General features: G+C 62.4%; 1 protein-coding gene across 10 annotated transcripts in view; it reads left to right on the forward strand.

Moving 5' to 3' along the window:
• The first annotated feature begins 7,360 nt into the window (after window positions 1-7,360).
• The window catches only part of MACF1 (microtubule actin crosslinking factor 1), a 148,542-nt gene continuing 130,826 nt past the window's right edge, over window positions 7,361-25,076 (forward strand). For 9 of the 10 annotated variants that reach the window (XM_069803044.1, XM_069803066.1, XM_069803047.1 and 6 more), the window contains exon 1: window positions 7,361-7,595. In XM_069803044.1, coding sequence (XP_069659145.1) covers window positions 7,376-7,595 — 220 coding nt within the window. In that variant the 5' untranslated portion in view covers window positions 7,361-7,375. Of the gene's footprint in view, window positions 7,596-15,270; window positions 15,427-25,076 lie in introns of those variants that run through there. The other variant, XM_069803055.1, reaches the window with a different exon arrangement.

The raw sequence follows: 25,076 nt of genomic DNA on the forward strand, positions 1-25,076 counted from the left end.
GGGCAGGCCTCCCAGGCAGCAATTGCTGCTGGAAACGAGAGGAATAACCTGAAAGAGTTAAAAAAACCCAAACCTGTCCAAGCTTATCCTGCAAAATTTCATCTTAATTTACAGCCATCATATGGGACTGGTGTGTGCTGGGCTGTTCCCAGTCACTCTCCAGCTGGTGGTAGCCGTGTATGAGGTGAAAACCTGGTTAAAACAACTTGTTTGCACCTGGATTCAGAGCAGTAGTGGATGGATTCAGTTTCTCTCCTGCTCTTTCAGCGTGTCGGAAGCAGATCTCCTCTCTGGGGGCTTTGCTTCAAAATCTCATGTGTCAGCGGGATCCATTGAGCGCCGTGGCGGATGCTGGGCCCTGCTGACAGCAGCTGGCGGGCAGCTCTGGCACGGCCGGGGCGGTTTGTCCCTCTGTGCTGTGTCCTGGCAGCGGGACCTGCCTGCGCAGCTGGTGTTCCTCCCTTCCCAAGGCAGGTATTTCCCCCTGTTCCCTCCAAATCCAGCACAGTTTTGTAACGGCATTAAATCAGGTGAGTACCTGGAAGTAGAGAGGGGACAGATATGTGCTTTAATCCACGTTTTTAATACTGGTGATTGTGGGTTTAATGCTTAATCTTTGATGCAGGTGGAGTCTACAAGTTTCCTGATCCTCGCAAATCCCCATACTGGGATGATAAACGCTGACCTGAGCGTGGTGTAACCTCTGGCAGGCAGAGATGGCCGGTGCGTCTCGCCGAGCTGCGCCAAGGGGCTGCATGGGGCTGTCGCTCCTGCTCGCAGATGCAGTTTCTCTAACTCCTGCCCCGCTGATGCCTTTGTCTGTGGATCATCAGGGCTTTGGATGCCCATCTCTGCATTTGTCTCCAGCTGAGAAGAAAAGTCCTCTCTCGAGGGCTGAAGGTGGCCATGGCAGACAACCTCTTCAAACACCTTGTGAATGAGTAACCGGGTGGGGGAGAACAGCTGATTTGATAAGCGGTCTGTGTTTAGATAGTATGTGCCTGAAATTTGAGAGTTTGAAGTTAAAAGTATCGCCTGACGTGGACTATGACGGGAGCAAAAAACCCAAACTCTTGTGGCTGGGACCCAAAGAGAGGGAGCACTGCCGCTTTGAGCTTCCAAGGGCCCACGTCCTGTGGTGGGTGCACAGATCCTTCCTGGGGATGAGAAGAGGCTCGCAGAGCCCTCATTCCACACGGACCCTGGAAGAGCTGCGCCCTCAGATACGGGGGGTCACAGCTGGGTACTGTGTTTTTGGGGCTCTCTGCCCTCTCCTTGTGCCATCCTGGGGTGCCCGGGGCAGGGACCCAAACCACGAGAGTTTCATTATTTGCACATGGTTGAACCAAAGTGCACTGACAGAAACACTTCCCCAGGTTTCACCCTGGTTCCACGCGGGCTGTGGCAGCTACGGTCCCACAAGTGCCATCCCTGCTGGGGTTTGGCCTTTCTGGGATTTCTGCTGCTCCTTGTCAAGCTCCTCTCCCACAGCTCCCTCCGAACTGGCCTTCCTGAGCGCTGCTGGGAGGTTTCTCCCTTCCCTCAGGCCCAAATAGATTCCCTGCGCTCAGGCTGAATCACAGCTGCAGTCATCCCGGCATGTGGGACAGAGCCACGGTTCTCCCTGGCAGGGGCAGGTGCTGGGAGATGGCAGCATCAGGGAGCCCCAAAATTTGGGCCTGGATCCAGTGAGGCCCCAGGCTGCTGGAGATGGGGGGGGCTGCTCTCCTTGCATGTAACGGGCTGATAATCCTCAGGGATTTTGTTTGGCTTTTTAAAATATGAAAACTGTTTGGTGGTGATTAGTTTCAGCAGAGGAAAACTTACATAACGGTGCCGACACTCAGGTGGATTACAGCGTTTCAGCTGTAAAAGCAGGCGAGGGGAAGTTCCCCAGGCAGCAGTGGAGGGAAATGCCGGAAAGATGCGAGAGCAGTGTGAAAAAATGGGCAGAAATGTGAATGTTTTCAGGTGAAAACACCCTGGGAGGCTCCTGGCATGAGGGCTGTGGGCTCTGCGGGGTGGGGGGCTGCCGGAGCTGCCAGCCACCAGCCGTCAGAACTAATAAACGATGAACGGAGAGGGAAAACCACGCCTGGGGATAGAAATCGAACGGTGCCACGTGAGCTATTGGCTGTGGAGTATTTTATCTGCAGCAGAGAGCTGTCTGGGGAGGCTTTGGGGAGAAGGAGAGGGGCTGGGGCTGCGCAGGTAGGGGATGCGGGGACCAACGTTGCACCTCCAGAAAGCACCAAGCCGGGTTGAGCTGTGCCAGCGTGGCAATTGCTCGTTAGAGATGACAATTAATTACCCTCCCCTTTCCTGAAGAGGTGTTATGCACCACGGAGGCGGCTTCGGAGAGGCAGCAGGTTCCCAGGGCCGGCAGTCGGCCCCATGAACGACTCTTCTGGTGGCAGCTCGACTGCGACAGTCGTTAACTCGGTGGCGTTGCAAACCCCTCACGAGCAGGCTGCGAAGGCTGGTAGCACCCGGAGCCGTGCAGCAGCACAAGCTGGTGCACTCTTGGGAATTGCTGGTTTGCAAAAAAAAAAAAAAAAAAAAAAGGCTGTGAAAGGAAAGGGTTGCTTTTCCAGGGAGAGGGGAAAAAAAAAAAAGGGCTCAGCAAAAAGCAAAAAGCCCAGCAACTTGCTTGTGTCGAGAGTGACTCATCTCGTCAAGCTGTCCAGATGTCGGAGGAAATATTGAAATGTATCTAAACGCTCCTGCCTCCCGAGACCCTCTTTAGATCCATCCAAAATCTAATTGTTCTGGCGATAGATGTTAACACAGCCAAGGGCAAGTGGTGAATAGCAGGGACTGGGAGGAGAAGATCTGTTTGTCATAGTTAAAAGCTCTATTAGAAATTTTGGCCAATAAAGCAAATAACCAAAGGCCTGATGAAAACAATCGAATTCATGGAGAGATAAAAAAACCACCTCCCAGCTCTGGCGGGAGGAGACCATGGCCGAGGCTCTGGCTGAGCGGCAGCAATCGAAAATGGGTCCGATCATCCCGACCGAGTTCCTCCAGGCAAAAGGGATTTGGAGCATCCTCAGCTTCTGAATGCAGCTCACCACGCAGCCCTGCACAAGATTCACTTCCAGTGCGTAGTAGATCCCAAATTTATATTTCACTGTTTGCTTTTTTGTCATTTTTTTGGCACAGGGTGAAGCCACATTCCGGCTGGGTGGGAGGCACCGAGGCTGGGATGGGGTGGGACGTCTCCACCGGGCATGAGCCAGCGAGAGCAGCGCTCGCATCACTCATCGGCTGCTTTCCCAGTGGTTTCCCTCCCCTCAGCTCCCCCATTCCCATTTTCCTATAACCCTCAGCCACCCGGGAGCAGGAGCTGGGGTCCGGGGAGCTGGTGAGCCCCCACCTCCTGCAGCTCCCACAGCCCCGGATGTGCCAGGAGCCTCCAGCAGCATCTGCAGCTCCTCTCTGCCTCGGAGAGGGGGAATAAACAACTCTTGGGAGATGAATAATTTATCAAAAGTCAAGGGAAAAGGCAGGTTTCATCTGCGGGCTTGGGCGAAGGTTTTAATGAGGGAGAGGGGACGGATCCCGGGGCAGAGCCATGTGCTGACTGATTTGCACCGGCGCAGCCGCGACTTGGGAGTTGTCTGCCTGCAGCCCCGCGGATGCCGAGCGGGACCCCAAGGTCTCGGCACCCTCCTCGGGTGGGTGTCCGCAGGGCCCCGGCAGGGAGGGGGGTCCCCATGGTCCTGCTGTACAGCACAGGAATGGGGAGATGAAATGATTTAGAGAGGACCCCTCCGCCTCCCCAATTCCTCCTGAAATAACGATTCCCCATCCCCACGTAGGCAAAACAACGCACGATCTTAACCCAGATTCGTAGCACAAATAATCCAATGCCGCCGGGCGCTGTGAGGGATTTCTGGAAAGGCGTTTTGGGTGTGAAATCCGCACAGGCTGGAACAGGCGCTGTCTCCCGACCGCCCTCGTTCCTCTGGGGTTCAACACGGCTCAAATCGGCCAGGTTTGCTCTTGAGGGCACCGCGACGGAGGAGGCCAGAGCCCGGTCAGTGGCACCGAGCACGGGGTGACGAAGGGACACGTCACCTTGCAGCCAGCGCTGGAGCGTGCAGCTCCCCACAGCCGGCTGTGCGGTGAACCGTGTGTTTCGTGCCCCGAGGGCGAGCGGTGCCCGGCTGCAATGGTTGGGAGCACGGGTGGCCGGGGGCATGGTGCCCATTGCCCCGGTGTGTGCCAGAGGCCGGGGGGGCCGCAGCCGGGCTCGTGGGGCCGTCAACCGGGGGGCCTCCACGCAGCGCAAACATGTGGCTGAGCTGCCGAACCTGTCCGGGAGCTTTGGGAATGGCACGAGCCGCGTCTGGCTCTTCGGGCACTTTCTTCCTCCCAGTGTGTCTGAGGCCACTGGCTCCGGCGGGACGAGCCCTCCCCGCTTCCCGGCTCTTGCAGATTTTGGGGTCTGTTGTGATGCCAGGACCCACAGCCCCCACTCGAGCACAGTGGCTGCATTTATCCATCAGTGTCCGGTACGGACCCAACCACCCGCTCAAGGGGTGCGAGACCCGCACGGGTGGAGGGAAGAGAAAGCGGTGCCGGGGCGGTGAAGCTGGTGCTGGCCCACGAGGACACCATTTTCCAGTATACCCTTTACTCTGCCCGCAGTGCCCCAGCACCAGTCCAACCCGGCTGCAATGTCATCGGGGGTCCCGGGGAGCTCATGCCCTCGTTACCAGCCGGTGCTCGTGTCTGCAAGGCCTTGGCCACCGCATCTGTGGGCTCGATACGTCCCACCGGTGCCTCCGCACCCGGGCGGGTTTTGGCCGAGTGCTTCCTCCTGCGCTGTTCTCCCCATCCCTGGATCCGACCAGGCAGGGCTGCAGGGCAACACGTGCCCTTTTACAGCCACGTCCCAAATGTCCAAGAGCAGAGCGTCACCACACCCCGTGCCGTGTCCTCCACTGTGTCCCACCCCCTCGCTGGAGGTATTTGGGGAAACAGCCGCCGGGAAGCAGAAGGACGCGTTGGGATGAGATCTGAAAACCGGTGGGGGCGAGATGCCCGCGGGGCAGCCGGCTGCGCCGAGACCCCGGGGGAACCGGGACGACGGGCTTGGCCCGGCCGCGTACGCCGAAGCCGTGGGATCGTGCCGTCGGTGCGAGGCGGCTGGATCTGCCGTCAGCCGGAGCGGTTTATCCTGCTTCATTCCTGCCAAGCGGCTGGGGCTGTCCTGCAGCTCAGCCACCCCTTCGGGCTGCTGCTGGTGATCCTGCCTGCGCCGCGGCTGTTGCCGGTACTGACTCGGCTGGAGCTGGGATGCCTCGCTGCCCCGCAGGTGAGGCTCTGGGCAGCACACGGTTTTCCCAGTGCAACTCTCCGGCCCTTTCCACGCCTGGCCCTGCTCACGTCCCCCCTGCTCGTGCATGTCCCCCCGTGCTCCCACCACGGCTGCTGGCCCCAATCGATGGGTGCTCTAATTACCCTGAGCCTAGAGAGGGGGCGGGGGGGATCCAGGGGATGGGGTGGAAGGGGGGGTGCTGAGAGGGGAAGGGGGTGCCCTGGGGGGGGCTTTGGGGTGGGTGAGGGTGCGATGGGGGTGCAGGGTGGGTTAGGGGAAGGTGACAGGCATCGGGGTGCCCTGCGGAGCAGGGGCAGGTTGGGGGGTGCAGGGTGGCGTCGGGGGGGGACCCCCCGGGGGGGGGTTGGGGTATGGGGGTGCCCGGGGCGGAGGGTGCCGGGTTGAGCCGGCGCAGGGGCGGGCACCGGGGCCGGTCCCCGGAGCTGTGCGGGGCGGGAGGCAGCCGGGACCCCCCCCCCGCCCCAAGCCGCTCCGCCGCTCCGTGCCGCCCCGGTGGGCAGGGCCGGGCCGGGCCGGGGGAGGCGCCGCGGCGGCGGGAGCGCACGGCGGCGGCGGGGCCGGGAACGGCCGTACCGGGAACGGCCGTACCGGGAGCGCACGGCGGCGGGGCCGGGAACGGGAGCGGGAACGTCGCGTCCTGCCCACGCCGAGCACCCCGGGACCGGAGAACCACCGGAGAGGGGGGGGTGAGCGGGGCCGGGGCTGCGGGTAGGAGGAGGGGGGGGGTGCGTACCGGGCAAAGACCGGGAAAGGGCGGCGGATGGAGCGGGGAAGGGCAGGAGATGGGGATGGAGAGGGAAAGGGCGGCGGATGGCGGTGGGGATGGAGCGGGAAAAGGGGGGGGGGGGCAGCCGCCACCGGGGCTGGGCTGGGGCTGCGGGCACCGGAGGATACCGACCGGGGCGGGGAAGGACCCCCAGTCCGGCCCCCTGTGCCCCCGCAAAGCCGTTCCCGCACCCCGCTGCCTCCCGCACCTGCTGCACCCCCCGCCCGCACCGCCGAGCCGGGCTCCGGCCCCCGCAGCCCCCGGTCCTGCTTCTCCCCGGGCACCCAGGACCCCCCCCCCCAGGGCACCCACCCGCAGCCCCCCCCCAAGCCCCACACCCGCGGGTCCCCCCCAAAAAATCAGGCTGAGCCCCTCGGTACAGGCTTCGGGGCTGCGGAGGGCGGGGGGGGGGAGATGTGATTTTGGGCCTCGATTCATTTTTTGCAGCTTTTCAATGGGGGGTTGGGGGGGGTGAATGACTCATGGAATCCTTTCTCCCTTTCTTTCGATGTTTTTTTGGGTCTCTTTGTTCCTGTTTTGCTGATTAAATGATGATAATAAGGAAAGGCTCCGCGCGATGGAGGCGGCTCCTCTGCCGCGGCACATCGGTTGTAGGAGTCTCAGTCATTTCATGTGCATTTTTCCTGGTCGAGCTAGAGGACACAATGAGAATTATTTTAAATATGTCTCATGCAAGGTGCTTATTTGCCCAGCATGTGTGCGCGGCACAGCTCGCTCCCTGTGTGCTACAGAAAGCCCTACCATTTTCCCCTACCACGATTAATAGGATTTTTAAAGCTGTTGCCACTCTAAGAGGGGAAAAACTGGTGGTACAAAGGGCAGCGCCGATCTGATGGCTTCTTCTTGTACCGAGCACAAAGAAATCAAACCCAAAAGATTGGACTTTGCTTTGTGGGAGTGAGCTGGTGCCAGGGATGCTTGCATGAGCTTTGCTGGCAGAGGGGCGGCTGTGTCACCGTCCCTGTCCCTGGGAGTCCCAGCCATCAGACCAACAAGGGGGAAACTGAGGCAGCGTTTAGGCACTCCAGGAGGGCTGATTCACCTGCCCAAGAGGGTGCTCGGGCACAGGCACGAGGGCAGAAACGTCCGTGGCAGGACAGTCCCTTCTCCATCACCCCCAGCACCCGTGACAGGGAGGGATCCGCGGCCGGTGGCCCAGTGTCACGCGCTGTTTGCTCCTTCTGCAGGCTGCTGCCCGCGGGGACGTCCTGCCTGCCCTCCTGCCCGCGCCGTGGGCCATGTCGTCCTCCGACGAGGAGACCCTCAGTGAGCGGTCATGCCGGAGCGAGCGGTCGTGCCGAAGCGAGCGCTCCTACCGCAGCGAGCGCTCGGGCAGCCTGTCCCCCTGTCCCCCCGGGGACACCTTGCCCTGGAATTTACCCCTCCACGAGCAGAGGAAGAGGAAGAGCCAGGACTCGGTGCTGGACCCAGCCGAGAGGGCTGTCGTCAGGGTCGCAGGTAAGGCAGTGCCCTGTTGTGCGGTGGGTCCCCTCGGGGATGGGTAGACGGGGGTCCTCGAGCTCCCCCCGTGGTGGCCGAGACGGTTTTGGGGTCATCTCCGTACCCCGCTGCTCCCCAGGGAGACTGGGGATGGGTGGGATGGGGAGGGGAGGGATGGATGTGGCCTTTGGTGGCTGAGGACCAGGATGGTGGTTCAGCTCCGCAATGGCTTTGTTCTGTCAGGGCAGGGCTTGCCCTGGGTTGTTCCTACCCTCAGCACGTTGGGGTTAAAGGATGACTGGGCACCTCCAACGCTTGGGTTGGGTGACATTAAAATGCCTAATTAAGGACTAAAGGCCTCCTTGGTGGAACAATGCTCTTGGCCAGACTCCGGGGAGGAATTTGCCCTGAGAGGTTTGTGATTCCCGCCCAGCTGATGGAGCTGGGACGGCTCCTTCGCTGTGGTTGTGCCCATCGGCAGCCCCATTGCTGTGGTCCTTGGGATGTCCCGGCGTCCCTGCGCTGCTGCGTCGTGGAGGGGACGCTGCCTCGTGTGTCCCCTCGCCTGCAGTGCCACCGCGATACCCGCCGGCTGCTGTCGCACCCCGGGGGGAAGAGACAGGGATGGGAAGGAGAAACAAAGACAGGGATAGACCCACCATGGCTGATGGCTCCTTCTCCAAGCGCTGGTTGACGGGGCTGGTGGGGATCCCACTCTGGGGCCGCCGGGGAGGGAGGATGGAGGATGGAGGAGCTTTGCTTAAGCCCTCGGTGCCAGAGTTGAGATTTGCTTCTTCACCCGGGACAAACGGCTGTTGGGGGCTTTGATCTGTGGCTGCTGGGGTCTGGCCCCTTCTCGCTACATCCCGGGGGCCTTTGATCTGCTCCTGCCAGAGCAAACGGGGATTCAGGGCTGTGCCAAGGGGTCCCTGCTGAGCCCTGGCTGGGCTGTTCCCGGCTGCCGCCCCAAGGGAACCCCAGGGCCTGGCTTTCATCTCACTGGTGGAGGCGAGCTCCCGAGGCGCCCACTCTGCCCTGCCAGCCCCCAGCTGATGGGCAAACCAGCCCCAGCGCTGGGCTCTGCTCCTGAGGGTCCCTGAGCGCTGTGGGGACTCAGACTGGGAGCACTGGGAGTGGGGAGACCGTGGCAGATCCCACCTGGGCAGGAGTGGCAGCGGGATGCTGGCTGCCTGCCCTACCCACCCCATGCCGGCACGGTGGGGTGCGTGTGGCTTTGGCCGTGCCGTGGTGCCGCTCGGGTGAGTTGTGCCATCCTGGCTCGCGGGCGTCTTGGGGCAGGAAGAACCAGTTGATTCAAATGACGGTTTTCAAAAACGCGCTGTCTGGGGCTGGGGGAAGCAAATGCACAGGGTGCGGCCGGCTCTGCCCCAAACACCAGCACCGTCGAGGCTGGGAGATTGCCGGGCTAAGGGGACCCCACCATACCCATCACTGCTCGTGGACCAGCTCTGCCCCAAAAGCCCCATCCTGCTGGGTGCTGAGCACCCTCCCACGCCCCGGGGCCAGACCCTGCTGAGGCACAGCCATTTCCCCAGCTGCGTTTCCCCCTGCCTGCCCGGGATGCCGAGCGCTTTTCGTCACGCTGGCTAGATCCAGCCCATGATTAAAGGCAGGGGGATGTCACAAAATGCGGTCTCATGCAGATTCCCCATTAAAAATAACTCGCGAGGTGCAGCTAGACAGTGCTGAGCTGGGAAGAAAGAGTTTGGAGACAGTTTTGTGTCACCAGGTTTGAAAATGAGCTGAAATATTGATTCAGATCCTTGCATTATTCAGTGGGACTGTCTGCAGTGTGCCGGCCATCCTGGTGCCTGTCCCCACCACGGGGCTCGGGGACTGGGGACAGTGGCTGGCGGGATGTGCCCGGGGGGGCTGGCACCTCTCGGTGTGCCTGGGGAGGGGGATGCGGCTCAGCTCCCTGGAACCCCCGGGAAGAAGTACCAGGGAGCCAAGCCCAGCAGCAGGGATGGAGCCTGGGCATCGTGTGGGGCTGGGGAGCCCCATCCCGCGCCTGGCCATGGACCTTGCGGAGGTGGTGCAGGAGTTTAAGCACCTTGGCGGTTTTGGGGGACACACATGGATCTCGGGTGCTCTTCCTCCTCGCTGTCCATGAGATCCGATGATCTCTGCATCCCTTCTGGCCATTAGAGCTAAGGAAAGGAGAATGTAGCCATGCCCAAGGAGGGGACACACCAGCGAGGACTTTGCTGGAGGTGCCGGTGCCCCGGCGCGGGGGGCTGGGACACGCTGGTCCCCCCCATCCTGGGCTGTCTGTGCCTGCACCTTCGGTACTCCGGTGCTGGGCTGGATCCCCAGGCAGCCTCTGGAACCGTTCCCTGCTTTGCTGGCATCCCCCTGGAAGGCGGTGGCACGGAGGGGAGCAGAGTGGGCTCAGAGTCCGGTCCTTGGCCGTGCATCGCTCTGCCTCGCTCCAGCAGCTTGGCAGAGGATGAGGGTTGTGGCTCGGGACAGGGTGGGGGACGGAGTTGCTTTTGGAAGAAAAGGTTCTTTCATCCTAAACCTGTTTGCACTCGATCCTTCCAGGGGTCACGGTCTGCTGGCGGGGTGCTGGGGTGATGCTGGTGGGGTGCTGGGGTGATGCTGGGGTGCGAGGGGCTGGGGGGGGGACAAGGATGCGAGGGGTGAGCGAGCAACAGAGGCAGTGGGCAGGGGTGATGGGAGAGGCGTCACGGGGGCTTTCCAAGGGCTGCGCTCGGACTGTTTGAAAAGGCTCCTGGGAGTCCTTTGTCATTCGGGAGCGTCACCCCAGCCGCTGGCAGAGGCAGCCTTGGCTGAGCGGAGGGCGATGTGCTTCATCCTCGGGGACGTGGGAACAAACCTCCTTCTTCTCTGCTGCCTTGGGAGCAGCAAACCCGCCCGCTCGTAGGGATGGGGCAGGTTTCGAGCAGCCCAAAGTGGAATGAATAAGTGCCAGCTGGCCAGCGTGGAATTCCCTTTTTCCCGGGAACGCAGTGTTTTTGGGTCGGATGGAAGATGCGAGCGCTGGCACCTCTGCGGGGCGGCATCGCGGGCAGAAGCGGAGGAGCCGTGGCCGTGCCCGGCGGGATGCTCTGCCGCCCGAGGACGGCTGCCCTGCCTCAGCACCGCTGGGCACAAAGGCAGCCCTGCCACGAGGCCGGCGCGGTAAACCCGGATTTAAGCCTTCCTCCCCGTGGAGGCACTGCCGGGGATGCAGCCGGGCACCGGAGCTCGGTGCGACGTTAATTACTTTTGCTAATTAAAACGGCGTGGTGAAGGGGAGATGGCTCCCAAACCGGGGTGAGGGGGATGATTTGTGTAACCCCCCCCCAGGCCGAAGGCTGTGGGATGAGGAGGAGGAGGAGGAGGAGGATGGTGGTTGTCACCAGTGGCCCCTCGCCATCCCCCGGAGGGATACGGGGTGCAGCCCCCCCACCACCCTGGGGTGCTGCTGGGAGGGAGATTTAGGGGGGTGTCCCTGGGTGATGGTGGGGAGCCACACCAGTGGGATGGGGCTTTTCTCGTTGCCATGGTTACCCAGCTGGCGGAGCCTGGCCCTCCGGTTGCCATGGGAACGGCGCAGCCAGGGTGAAAAAGCAACATCTTGTGGTGGCCAAAAAAGGCCGGGATTTGCCCCAGAAGGTTGGGGGGGCCAGTGCTGCCTTGGGGGGGGGGGGCTGGATCCGGCCTTGGGTCTTGGTGAGGGGTTGCTCTGTGGGCTAGGCGGGGGGGACTGGGGTGTCCCCTGGCTTGGGGACACCCACCCAGTGTCCCCATAATGGTTGGGGTTTTTTTTTTTTGGGGGGGGGGGTGTCACTCTGCTGTGTCCAGAATCACCAGGAGGGCTGGGGTTTGGGGGGGCTGAGGGGGGTTTCTGGTGGATGTGGGGGTGCCAGGCAGGTTTGGGTCTGCACCCCAGCAGGGCTGGGGGCAGCTGAGATGTTCCCCTGCTTGGGTGAACTGAGGAGCGCTGGGATGCACTGGGATGTGCTGGGATGCGGTGCTCTGGGCACAGTGGGAAGCAGTGCTTTGGTTAGGCAGACTGCACTGGGAGGTAACGTCCTTGTTGCACTGGGATGCACTGGGCTGCAGCGCTGCGGGCTCACTGGGCTGTGGTGCTCTGGGCTCACTGGGATGCACTGGGATGCAGTGCTATGGGCTCACTGGGATGCAGTGCTCTGGGTACACTGGGTTGCTTTCATATGCGGTGCTCTGGGCGCGCTGGGATGCACTGGGCTGTGGTGCTCTGGGCGCACTGGGCGCACTGGGATGCACTGGGCTGTGGTGCTCCAGGCTCAGAGGGATGCACTGGCATTGGTGCTCTGGGTGCACTAAGATGCACTGGGATGCAGCGCTCTGGGTGTGCTGGGATGCACTGGGATTGGTGCTCTGGGCTCACTGGGATGCACTGGGATGCAGCACTCTGGGTGCACTGGGATTGGTGCTCTGGGTACACTGGGATGCACTGGGTTGCAGTGCTCCAGGCTCACTGGGCTGCAGCACTCTGAGCTCACTGGGATGCACAGGGATCAGTGCTCTGGGTGTGCTGAGGTGCACTGGGCTGTGGTGGTCTGGGCTCACTGGGATGCACTGGGATGCAGCGCTCTGGGTGTGCTGGGATGCACTGGGTTGCAGTGCTCCGGGCACACTGGGCTACAGCACTCCAGGCTCACTGGGATGCACTGGTCTGCAGGGCTCCACGTGCACTCGGATCAGTGCTCTGGGCTCACTGGGATGCACTGGGCTGCATCGCCCTGGGCTCACTGGGGTGCACTGGGCTGCGTCGCCCTGGGCTCACTGGGGTGCACTGGGCTGTGGTGGTCTGGGCTCACTGGGGTGCACTGGGCTGCATCAGCCCGGGCTCACTGGGGTGCACTGGGCTGCGTCGCTCTGGGCTGTGTCGCCCTGGGCTCACTGGGGTGCGCTGGGCTGCGTCGCCCTGGCCTCACTGGGGTGCACTGGGCTGCGTCGCCCTGGGCTCACTGGGGTGCACTGGGACGCAGTGCTCTGGGCTCACTGGGGTGCACTGGGCTGCGTCGCCCTGGACTCACTGGGGTGCACTGGGACGCAGTGCTCTGGGCTCACTGGGGTGCACTGGGCTGCGTCGCCCTGGGCTCACTGGGGTGCACTGGGACGCAGTGCTCTGGGCTCACTGGGGTGCACTGGGCTGCGTCGCCCTGGACTCACTGGGGTGCACTGGGACGCAGTGCTCTGGGCTCACTGGGGTGCACTGGGCTGCATTGTCCTGGGCTCACTGGGGTGCACTGGGACGCAGTGCTCTGGGCTCACTGGGGTGCACTGGGCTGCGTCGCCCTGGACTCACTGGGGTGCACTGGGACGCAGTGCTCTGGGCTCACTGGGGTGCACTGGGACGCAGTGCTCTGGGCTCACTGGGGTGCACTGGGCTGCGTTGTCCTGGGCTCACTGGGGTGCGCTGGGCTGCGTCGCCCTGGCCTCACTGGGGTGCACTGGGACGCAGTGCTCTGGGCTCACTGGGGTGCACTGGGCTGTGGTGGTCTGGGCTCACTGGGGTGCACTGGGACGCAGTGCTCTGGGCTCACTGGGGTGCACTGGGCTGCGTTGTCCTGGGCTCACTGGGGTGCGCTGGGCTGCGTCGCCCTGGCCTCACTGGGGTGCACTGGGACGCAGTGCTCTGGGCTCACTGGGGTGCACTGGGCTGTGGTGGTCTGGGCTCACTGGGGTGCACTGGGACGCAGTGCTCTGGGCTCACTGGGGTGCACTGGGCTGCGTTGTCCTGGGCTCACTGGGGTGCGCTGGGCTGCGTCGCCCTGGCCTCACTGGGGTGCACTGGGACGCAGTGCTCTGGGCTCACTGGGGTGCACTGGGCTGTGGTGGTCTGGGCTCACTGGGGTGCACTGGGACGCAGTGCTCTGGGCTCACTGGGGTGCACTGGGCTGCGTTGTCCTGGGCTCACTGGGGTGCACTGAGCTGCGTTGCTCTGGGCTCACTGGGGTGCACTGGGCTGCGTCGCCCTGGGCTCACTGGGGTGCGCTGGGACGCAGTGCTCTGGGCTCACTGGGGTGCACTGGGCTGCATTGTCCTGGGCTCACTGGGGTGCACTGGGCTGCATTGTCCTGGGCTCACTGGGGTGCACTGGGACGCAGTGCTCTGGGCTCACTGGGGTGCACTGGGCTGTGGTGGTCTGGGCTCACTGGGGTGCACTGGGACGCAGTGCTCTGGGCTCACTGGGGTGCACTGGGCTGCGTTGTCCTGGGCTCACTGGGGTGCACTGGGACGCAGTGCTCTGGGCTCACTGGGGTGCGCTGGGCTGCGTCGCCCTGGCCTCACTGGGGTGCACTGGGACGCAGTGCTCTGGGCTCACTGGGGTGCACTGGGCTGTGGTGGTCTGGGCTCACTGGGGTGCACTGGGACGCAGTGCTCTGGGCTCACTGGGGTGCACTGGGCTGCGTTGTCCTGGGCTCACTGGGGTGCACTGAGCTGCGTTGCTCTGGGCTCACTGGGGTGCACTGGGCTGCGTCGCCCTGGGCTCACTGGGGTGCGCTGGGACGCAGTGCTCTGGGCTCACTGGGGTGCACTGGGCTGCATTGTCCTGGGCTCACTGGGGTGCACTGGGCTGCATTGTCCTGGGCTCACTGGGGTGCACTGGGACGCAGTGCTCTGGGCTCACTGGGGTGCACTGGGCTGTGGTGGTCTGGGCTCACTGGGGTGCACTGGGACGCAGTGCTCTGGGCTCACTGGGGTGCACTGGGCTGCGTTGTCCTGGGCTCACTGGGGTGCACTGAGCTGCGTTGCTCTGGGCTCACTGGGGTGCACTGGGCTGCGTTGTCCTGGGCTCACTGGGGTGCGCTGGGCTGCGTCGCCCTGGCCTCACTGGGGTGCGCTGGGACGCAGTGCTCTGGGCTCACTGGGGTGCACTGGGCTGTGGTGGTCTGGGCTCACTGGGGTGCACTGGGACGCAGTGCTCTGGGCTCACTGGGGTGCACTGGGCTGCGTTGTCCTGGGCTCACTGGGGTGCACTGAGCTGCGTTGCTCTGGGCTCACTGGGGTGCACTGGGCTGCGTCGCCCTGGGCTCACTGGGGTGCGCTGGGACGCAGTGCTCTGGGCTCACTGGGGTGCACTGGGCTGCATTGTCCTGGGCTCACTGGGGTGCACTGGGCTGCATTGTCCTGGGCTCACTGGGGTGCACTGGGACGCAGTGCTCTGGGCTCACTGGGGTGCACTGGGCTGTGGTGGTCTGGGCTCACTGGGGTGCACTGGGACGCAGTGCTCTGGGCTCACTGGGGTGCACTGGGCTGCGTTGTCCTGGGCTCACTGGGGTGCACTGAGCTGCGTTGCTCTGGGCTCACTGGGGTGCACTGGGCTGCGTTGTCCTGGGCTCACTGGGGTGCGCTGGGCTGCGTCGCCCTGGCCTCACTGGGGTGCGCTGGGACGCCCTGGGGCGCACCGGTCGCCACTGGGGAGCTCCGGGCGGCAGCGCTGTCACCTCCTGGGGGCGGGGCCCCGCTGGCCCCGCCCTCCCCCCCGCCGCGGGGCTTCCCCGCGCCGCCGCCAGGGGTCGCGGCGGGGCCGGGGCGGGTGTCAGGGGGCGGGGCCGGATTCAGTGGCGGGGGGGCGGAGCGGCCCTTAAGGGGCGGGGTCTAGGGGGCGTGTCCGCCGGTGGTGGGCGGGGCCGCCGGGCGGGCGGCGGCGCGGGCGGAAGCGGTCTGGGCGCAGACCGGCCTTGGCCGCCGCGCCGGCAGCTGCACCGGGGGCCGCCGGCACAAAGGGCCGCCATGGCCGGGTACGTGCCGGGGCTGCTCCCGGCTAACCGGAGCCAGGAGAAGGAGTTCGTCCAGGCCTACGAGGACGTGCTGGAACGCTATAAAGGTACCGGATGGTCGGCGGGGCCCGGTGTGGGGCCTTGGAAGCTCGGCGGGGCCGCCCCGCGGAGCGGAGCGGAGGGAGGGGGGGGGGCGGTTGTTGAGCCGGAGCCGTCCCTGTGCCCGCGGCCGGAGCGCTGGAGGCGGGATGGTTGGGGTGAGCATCGCCGGGGGGAGCTCAGCGTCCCCTGCGTGGGGTGCCCGCGGGCTAAATGTCCCCTGCGTGGGGTGCCCGCGGGTTAAATGTCCCCGGTGTCCCCTGCATGGGGTGTCCGAGGGGAAAGTGTCCCCGGTGTCCCCTGCGTGGGGGTGCCCCGGGTCCGAGTGTCCCCATATCTGAACTGCGTGGGGTGCCCGGGGTCCCTGGTATCCCCTGCGTGGGGTGCCCGGCGGCTCAGCATCCCTGTGTGGGGTTCCTGGGGTCCCTGGTGTCTCCTATGTGGGGTGCCCGGGGTCCCTGGTGTCCCCTGCATGGGGTGCCTGGCAGCTCAGCATCCCTGTGTGGGGTTCCTGGGGTCCCCAGTGTCCCCTGTGTGGGGTTCCTCGGGTCCCTGTGTCCCCTGTGTGGGATGCCCAGCACCCCACCTTGCTGCTCAGAGCACCACAACATCCATCATCCCTGTGCCCGTACGCTGGGGTGCCATAAGGTACGTGGGGACCCACCGTCCCCCATCACCGCCCCGGTGTTCCCGTAGCCCCCCACGGGGCCGGGCTCCCTCTCCCCGAGCCGCAGCTGGGCAGGGACGAAGAGCCGACACGCTCCCCAAGGCCATCGTGTCGGCGGCTGTGCCGGTGTCGGTACCGGCAGTGAGTGTGCAGTTTTGATGTCAGTGGCTCGTCTCCGGGAGTTGCGTGCATTGCCATTCTTATTATTATTATTTTATTTTTTTTCTTCTCGCTGCAGAGATAGACTTGTCTTGGAGCCCAGATTTCAGCCCCACAGGGCTCCTAGCGCTCTGTTTTGTAAGTTTAGCAGCCAAGGCTCTTTAAAATGCGGATGGCCGAGTCGAGAGGAGCCAGGCGCTCGCAGCGCCCGTTTCCTTTTCCTTTCTGCCTGCAGAGAAAGGGGAATAATGGATTCCTCGGCTCCCCGATTCAGGGGGTGCCACTCAAACCTCCCAGAGGTGGGAGAAACGTGCAGCCTCGCTCCGCTTTCACAGGGAATGGGGAATAAAAGCCTCTTCGGGCGCCTTGGAAAGGCGCTGAATAACGTGACTCGGGCTCGTCCAAGTACTTGACAAACTTTTATTAATAAAAAGCCCCTTTGATGTAGTTGGGTTCAGCGTGGAGACGCGGAGGAAACGGTGCGGCGGGTGCCAGCGGCTGGCGTGGAAAGAGCTGTCGTTTTCATTGGTTTTGCTTTGTTCCAAAAAAGAAATTGAAATTACAGTGCCTGTCCATGCTGGTCCAGCTGGAGCACCGCCGGCCAGCGGTGCCGGGCTGGGCTCTCCCTTGCCCGCCCTGTGCTCCGGCTGTTGGTGCCTTCGTTGAGTAGCTGGGTTCCCCCAGAAAGGAGGACTTTTTAGGTAATATCTAATTTCTACACTGGGTTATGGTAGAAAGCCGGTAGCTGCTTGGAAATACCCTGCTGGGTGTTGTTTGATCTTGTTTGTGGTGCCTGTTTGGTGTAGGGGAAATGACTGTTTATACCGAATAAAAGCTTTCCTTTGCTTTTGACCCTTTCCCAGCTCCCCACCCCTCCTGGGACATCCCACCAGCGCTGTGAGGGCTGGGTGGGAGCCTCCAGTTTGGGTCCTTGGGCTCCAAGCTGGTGGACGTGTTGTCTCTTCCCTGCTTTCCTCCATTGCAGCTCCTGTAAACGGTTTGGTTTTTCCTGTCCGGAACAAGTTTTCCACTGGCTTGTCCCCTCCCCCTCTTAATCCTTCAAAAATGGAGAGTTTCACCGAAATGTGACTGCTGGGGGACCAAGCCGCCTGGGGAGACATGCAGGGTTGGTGTTTGGCTCGTGGTGGCCACCCGATACCTGCCGCAACCAGGACCTGGCACTGCTGGCACCGGCTCGCACCGTCGGAGGGCAAGGAGGACGCTTGGCGCTGCTGAAGCCAGGAGCCGTGGGGAGATTGCAAATGCCTCCCTGCATTTCTATGAGACAGCTCCACTCTATTTCTAATAGAAAATAGCCTTAAAAAAAAATAAAAACAATCTCAGCAGCGGGGCCTCCGCCGTTGAGCAAGCTGGGGCAGGTCTGGAGGCAGGGAGGTCAGCAGCACGGGAAAGGTCCTGGAGCCGGCGTGGTGAGCTGCGAATCCTGCCTTTCTCTGACGAGCAGGGGTTAACCAGCTGGCAGATCCCCGTGATTTCTTTCTTTATAAAAACACCCACCTTAGGCAGAGGAGAGCTGCCTGTGCGGAGGGGCTGGGGTGCCGGGTAGGTGTGCTGCATCACTGCGGTGCCGGTGCTCGCCGGGGTGCTCCTGCTCCCAGGCGTGCTGGGGGAGGAGGTTTGCATCAATCCTGCGAGCTGGCGTGGGTGCTGCGGGGGCACCCGTCCCTGCTGCCGGCGGACCCAATACCGGGTGCTGCGTGATGCTTGCAACCCGGTCCTGACGGCGTTGGTTGAGCAGGGGGATGGGGCTCAAGGGGAGGATTTGGGGGAGCGTAGGCTCCTGTTGCCACCTCACAGTGCCTGGAGCGTGGCAGAGCTGCTCTGATCGTGGCTTCCTTTGGCTGCTGGCATCTTCGAGGGGTGCAGCACCCTCTGAGCTGTGCTGTCTCAAATGGCTCCTGGCACCTGCAGCTGGAAGCCAAGAGCTTCACCAGTCTGGCCCAGTTGAAAGCCAGCAGGCCAGTTTCCCAGGGCTGCTCCGGGGAGGCATGGCGCGAGGCGGCTTCCAGCCCCTCTTGCCTCATCGCTGGATCGCGGTGCCGCGGCACATGCCGGGACGTGCAGCGCTGCTGCCACGGGTGCCGGTGGGAATGACGGCAGTAGTGTGGGGCGTGACGGTGGAGTTTTCGGGGACCCCTCTGGATGCTGCCACCATGGCAGAGCCACCAGTCAGAGGGGTCTGGGCAGGAAGGGAAGCCCTGGTTTGTCCTCCTGTGGGTGCAGGGTGTGCTGAGTGGGGCTCAGCGTCTGAGGGCCGCTCTCTGTTCCCACGGTGTATACCTCCCATCGTGTTTTGGGGGGTGCTGACACTCACCATCCCCTCGGGAAAGCAGGAGCTGGCAGGTGGCTCTGTGCTGCGGCAGACCCCGGCAGCGCAAGGGTGCAGGCAGCGCTGCTGGGCTCCGCTCAGAGCACAGGTCACGCTTTCCCTGTTCAGAGCACTGTAAACATTAACTAATCAATCTTGGTGAAATCCTTTCTTTTTGTTAATTAACTCTTTTTTGGGGTTGGGGGTAGAAACCTGGAGCTGTAGTGTCCGAGAAGCTTTTTCCCACCCCCGGTGCCGTCTCTGCCTGCTCCGTGGTGGTCTGGCTTGTTTGGACTGGGACAGTGTGGGATGGCTTATCACCTTGTTTGAGTAACCTGGCTCCCGTTAGGGAGGGGACAACCTTCCCAGTGACTTGGAGGAGACCCCGGGGTGGGCAGAAGAGGTGTGGGACCCTTGTATCAATGAACCAGAGTTCATTCCCTCTTGGGACTGGAGCCTTCCTGGTGGTGGATGGCAGTCCTGGCCATGCCCATCTCTGAAGAAGCATCTTTTTTCCACTTGTGTCTTGTCTTCTGCTGTAAGAAATGCAACTACAGGTGTCTGGACGCCAATGCTGGGGTCTTGGAGCTCGAAGGTGCCCAGTTCCTTGAGCCGAGCAGCTCTGCCAGCCTGGCAGCATGCGGCTGCCTTCTGATGCAGGGCCGCTGCTGCTGGGATTTTATCCGGCAAGGATAAACGTCATTCCTAGGCGGTGCTGAGCAGGCTGCACAGGGCCTCTGTGGTCTTCAAGAGTGCTGACGGGGCCAGCGGCATGGTGGTGACTCCTCGCTGGGGGAGAGGAAGCCCTTCTTCCTCTTCATCACCCGGGAGGAGGGGTGGCCGAGCGCCGCCGTCAGAGCGGAGAGTCCCTGGCTCAGGGAAGCTGGGCTGGGAGCCATCAGGCTTTCCATCATCAGGCCGGTTAACGCTGATTTTTTGGGATGCGTGTGGGAGTCACTGGCTTCCCTGGTACAGGCGAGGGGACCAGAGACCAAGGGGGTCTCATGAAGGCGGCAGGAGCCTTGGGCTGCCACTGGGGATGGCCGGACCCGAGTGTCCAAGGTGGAGCCTGAGCGCCTAGTGGAAGGTGCTGTTTGTTTTGGCCAACAGGGAAATGAAGTTGGTGGTTTTTCAGGTGAGATGATCCACCCCGCCTCGCCCGGCCAGCTTTCTGCTGCCTTCGCGGTGGAGTCATCACCATCCCAAGAGCCTGACGGTGCCTCCCGGGCTGGGCTCGCCTCGCTGAGAGGCATGTGCCTTCACCGCCCCCCCCTCCCCCGCATCCCGCTGGCATCCCCGGTCACAAAATTGTCGGCGGAAGCGATTGCAATTTGCCATCGTCATCCTGGCGCCCCGCTAGTGAACCAGGACCGTGGCTGAGCCCTACTCTCGGGTCCTGGGGCTGTCAGCTGCTTCTCCTCATTTCCATGGGCTTCTGGTCCAGAGGGAAAAGCCCCGGGGGAGGCGGGGGTGCTGGGTGCCCGTGCAAGGTGGCCACATCCACGGTACCTTCCTGGCACGGGCACTAGGACGCGGCGTGACTCTCACCGGTGTACGGTGCCGTGCTGGGAAGCTTTGATCTTGTTTCAGCGGCCAGCTCTCCGCTGAGCCGAGCGTTTGGAAAGGGCTCGGGCTGTTCCTTTGCTCCTCTTCTCAGCACTAACTGCACGCATTCCCGTCGGAGCCTTTTCCTTCCCAGCTCATGCTTCGGGGCGAGACCGGAGTCTTTGACCTCTGTCTGCTGGTTTCTGGCCAACCTCCTTTCCAGGCTTGTCTTGCTTGTGTCAGCTAAGTTTAGACTGCTCTGGACATACCGTCGCTGGTGCCAGTGGCGAGAAACCTCCCAGAGGGAAGTAGAAAAAGAGGTTTTATTTAAATTTAAAGTGTCTTAACACTGTTGTTTGAATACCAGGGTGGTAAGTCCCTTTGAGTGCACCTAAAACCATAAACCCAGGCTGTGGAAGCAGCAGAGGATTTCAGTTTCCAGTTTCTCCTGTCTCGGTGTGGGGAGAAGCTGCATCGGAGCTTGAGGTGGGTGTGAAGAAGCTGCTCTGTGCTGGTGCTGCCTGGATAAAGCCCTTTTTTTTGCTCCATCTCTCCTGCCCAGAGGGGCCGGGAGCCCTTCCCCGGGGCCGTGGGCTCAGTCCATCTGCCGTGGCCGAGCTGGTTCCTGCACGGGGCAGTGTTTCGCTGCCGACTGGAGCACGAGGGCTGGGACAGGCGTGGGGCAGCAGGGAGAAATGCGCTGAGCCGGGAAGCAGTGCGGTTCATCCCATGGCTCTGCTTGGCCAGGGAAGCTCTGGAAGGAAGGTTTTTTTTGGGGGTGAGCTGATCCCACCTGAGGATCAGCCACAAACAGCGGTGTCAGGTGGGTGCTTGGGAGCAGAGCTGGCACCCGGGGTGGGATTTGTGACTGCTCAGCCTTCGGCATCGCAGCAGCTCTAGTTCGAGGGGGGTCACCGGGGCGGTGTTTGATTTGAATCCATCGCCTCTTTGGGAAAGAGCACAAATGCATTCTCATTAATATTCCCTGGGGATGGTTTCCATGAGCAGCCTCTGATGTGTGCCCGTGATGGGGAGCGTGGGCAGGGCTGGCTGCTGCCTGGTGCAGGCTCTGCTCGCCCCGGGGGGCACAGGGACTGCGGGGGACAATGTGTCCTTTGGGGCTGCGCTCGTTGGGGTGGGACCACTCTCCTCGAGCACAAATCCAGCCCTTCCCCAATCTTCTTTGCAGCTCGGCTATACCCAGGACGTCACTGCCTCAGGAAGCTCTGTGTTGTGGACGCATCCTGGCAATGCCAGCTGAGTTTTCCAGGGCAGATGAGGCAATCACTGCCTGCAGGGCGAGGTGGTGCAGCGGTGGCTGTGATGGCACACCTGGGCTGGCGGTGGGAGCCCTAATTTCTGGGGCTGGCGGTGGGAGCCCTAATTTCTGGGGCTGGCGGTGGGAGCCCTAATTTCTGGGGCTGGCGGTGGCCGTCACCCACGACGTGCCTCCCTGCCTGGCATGGTGGTGCGGAGCCAGCCTTTGCGGGTCTGTGGGCAGGACCTACAAACTGGCTCCTCTCCGCACCCCAACTGGTTGCTCACGTCTTTCCCATCCCATCGGAGTCTGCAGGCAGGGTGGGAACCGGCGGAGCCGCTGCTGGGTGGCGGTGGGAGAGCAGGGGTGGAGGCAGGGTGCCGGTCTCCCCGGCACGGGGAAGAGAGCAGATTTTTGGCAGCTTTTGCCTGCTGCCTGCAGCTTCTGGCCCTGCTGGCAGCGTGGTCCCCTGCCTGGGCAGCCCCTCTCCTGCATCCCAAGTGGCCAGGCTTGTAGCATCCCTGCTCGATGCTGACCTCGAGCTTCCCCTTCTCCTTCCAGACGCTCTTTCTCAAGGCTTGCTGGAAGCTCCAGATTTAACATCTCAGCGCTGCCCTTGTCTGGGGGGGCTGGGCTCGCTGTCGGGGCTTGGGGGTGTTCAAACAGCCTCCAGCTCGGAGAGGGAAACCACCAAGGAGGTCCCCTGCACGGCAGCATTTGCATAGCATGGAGGATGCTTGTGTTATAAACTGGGAAGTTTCATTTCCGAGCTCATGTTGTGGGTTTTTGTGTGTTTGGATGGATCCTGCTTGGCTTGGAGGCTGGGGAGGAGGATCCTGCAGCATCAGCTTCCCAAGGAGGAGATGTGTGTTGGGGCTGGGAGGCTGGGTGATCAGATTTGGTGTATGTCTGGCTGCGGACATGGTAAAATGAGTCCTCAGATGTGATCTGAGATAATGTGCCCTGCCTCTGGGTCAGATAAGCCCAGTGATTCCTGGAAGGGGGGGAAGTGGGGAGGGCTATTTGGCAAGATGGTTTGGGAGATTTGGGGCAAGAAGCGGGATGCTGATCCCGGCAGGATGGACTGGGGCTCACTCTGACCGTGTGGGAGCAGGCTCTGAGGGTGCTGACAGGAGCCTTGATCCATTGATACCGGCAGCGGTGAGACGAGTCGGTCTGCAATGAGCATCTTGCATTTGTGCCTGGTCCCTGCAGCTGCAGCCTTGCAGCACTGGGAGTGCCCCTCTGTCACCTCCCCATTTATCAGCAATCTGGACCAGTGAGTTCTGGGTGGCTGGCTGGGCGCTGTGAGGCCACAATAATGTTTTTTTTATTGTTTCCCTGTGCATGACATACTGCATTTCCATTTTTCATTTCCTGTTGGACCCTGTTTCCTTCCGGTGATTCCAAGCCGGCCGGCGCGGGCTGTGGGGCCGGAACTGTGCCCGTGCTGCCTGTTCTCCCTGCCCTCCTCTGCTCGGACTGACTATTTTTTACCGATGCTAGGGAAGCTTTGCCAGTCTCCCACGGGTGATGATGCTGCGTTTCGCACCTCTGCAGCACCCGCGTGGGTCGTCTTCTCTCCCAGCCTCTGCTCTTGCCCACCTCGAGCTCTGCCGGGACCCCTGCCTGGGTTGAGGACAGAGTCCTGGCACGGTTGGGGCCAGAGCCAGCTCTGCCCTGTCCTGCTCCCATCCTGCTCCCAAGCCCTTGCTCTGCCCTTGCTGCCTCCCAGCCGGCTGCCCCAGTCCTGCGCAGCCACGGAGCTGTGCCTCGGTCCCGGTGCGATGTTTGTGCTGACTTCTGGTTGTGTCAAATAAGGGTCTAACTTCTGTCTTGGTTTTTATTAATCGCTATTCAGGTCCGTGGTGGCCTTTCAGAAGTGCTTTTGCCAGCAGCTTATTTTTCCCTGCAGGAAACTGTATACAAGGGCTCCCGTGGCAGTGAGATTCGCGTTGACCTTGGGCAGTTTTGCTACAAGAGCCGTCCTGGTAAAACTATCCAGTGGGAGCGACTCCTTTCTGTGTGGAGCAGGGCCAGGCCGTCTCCCTAGCCCGGCAGTCCTGTACAGCACACGCTGCCGGCAGCTGCCCCACCAGCTAATTAACATGAATTAGCAGCCCCTGCACCACCTCACTGGTTCAAGCACCATTCAGTTGATACGAGGACCGCTACGAGTGATGCTGGGGACAGCTGGTGTGGCCATCACCGTGTCCCCGCTGGGCGCTCGCTCGGGGTGGTGATGGTGCAGCCGTGCCGGCTAAGCTCTCCTAAAATAAATGCATCCCGCGCCCCAGGCTTGCTCCCGCGGATCTCTGCCCTGGCTCTGCCGATGTCCTTGGCACAGCGAGAACGGTCTCTGCCCCGCTGCTGGCGATGGTAGGCAGCGTTGTCCCCCTGTCGTCCTGCCACTCATGTGCACGTTGGGGAGCAAAACCCCCCCGTGGGGCACTGCCCCAGGGCGAAGGCGGTGGGGACAGCCATGGCGCAGGAGGTTTTATTGCAGGCGGCTCCAGACGCTGCCTGTGGAGATATTTCATCCTCGCCAGCTGTTTGGGATGCTTCTCGTTCTTGCTGCAGAGGGCAGTTGCCGGACTGGGAGATGCTGGGATTCCTCAGCCGGCCGGTTGCATGGTGGCCGTCCCGGGAACTGGGGGCTCCCCCCACCCCGGCCCTGGTGTGCTGATCGAGCCAGCTGGAACGATCCTCCCAGCTCTGGGAATTCCTGGCGTTCCCGGCGGCGGGGAGAGGGAGCCGGGATGCTTGTGGATGGGGTCTGGTGGCTGGGATGGGGTCTGGTGGCGTCAGACCTGCTTTCCCCTTAACCCCCCTTGGGACAGGAGGAGGGAAGCACCCTTCTCCCCATCGCCATGGGGTTTGGGGGGGCCCGGTGGGTGTCGGGGTGCCTTCCCACACCACTGACCTGCTTTGGTGTTACGTGGCGCGTTAGGGAGCGGGGCAGGAGGCTTGCTGTGTCCGGTGGCTGTCCCGGCAGTGCCTGGTCTCTCCCCTTTGCTGGGAAGGGGAGGATGGAGATAAATAAAACAGGGATGCTGGCGGCACTGCCCACTCCCCCGCTCTGGGCTCTGCTCTCCGTGCCTGCGTGGGAGTGATGGAGGGGAAGGAGACGGTGTTCCCCGTGCCCCGTCCATGGGGCTGTTCCTTGCTTCTTTCTCACAGCCCCTTTGTCAGCAAGAAACAGGGGTTGGGTTTTTTTTTTCCCCTTTTTTTTTCTTTTTTTTTTCTTTAGAGGAAAATTCCATTGTGCTATTTTTAGTGGTGACAACTTGGCTTCTCGCAACAACTTTATTCTGCTCCCGGCTCTGCCGGCAGGCGCGGGGGGATGTCTGTGGGAGCAGATGCCCTGCGATGCCGAGGCTGTAGCCGGGCTGCGGTGTGCTGGCCGGCGAGGGCTCCCACCGTCTGCATCCGACCAGGCGCCTCCGGTCCTTCATGTCAATCCTCGGCGGAGGCCGGCACAGCCGGGCTGTTCCACGTGGCCACTCACCGGCGATCCGATCGACTCCATCTCGCCGGGATGAACGGATGCCCGTCACCAGCTGCTGTGGACCCGTGCGTCCGCCCCAGGGCTCGGGCAGCTTTTTTTGATGGCAGTGGGTCCTCCGAGTGTCGCCTCCATCCCACCCGAGCCCGGCGGTGGGTACGAGTGGTGCGGAGGGTCCCGGTGTAATTGGAGCGC

This window comes from Haliaeetus albicilla, chromosome 16 (genome assembly GCF_947461875.1).
Source record: "Haliaeetus albicilla chromosome 16, bHalAlb1.1, whole genome shotgun sequence".
Lineage (NCBI taxonomy): Eukaryota > Metazoa > Chordata > Aves > Accipitriformes > Accipitridae > Haliaeetus > Haliaeetus albicilla.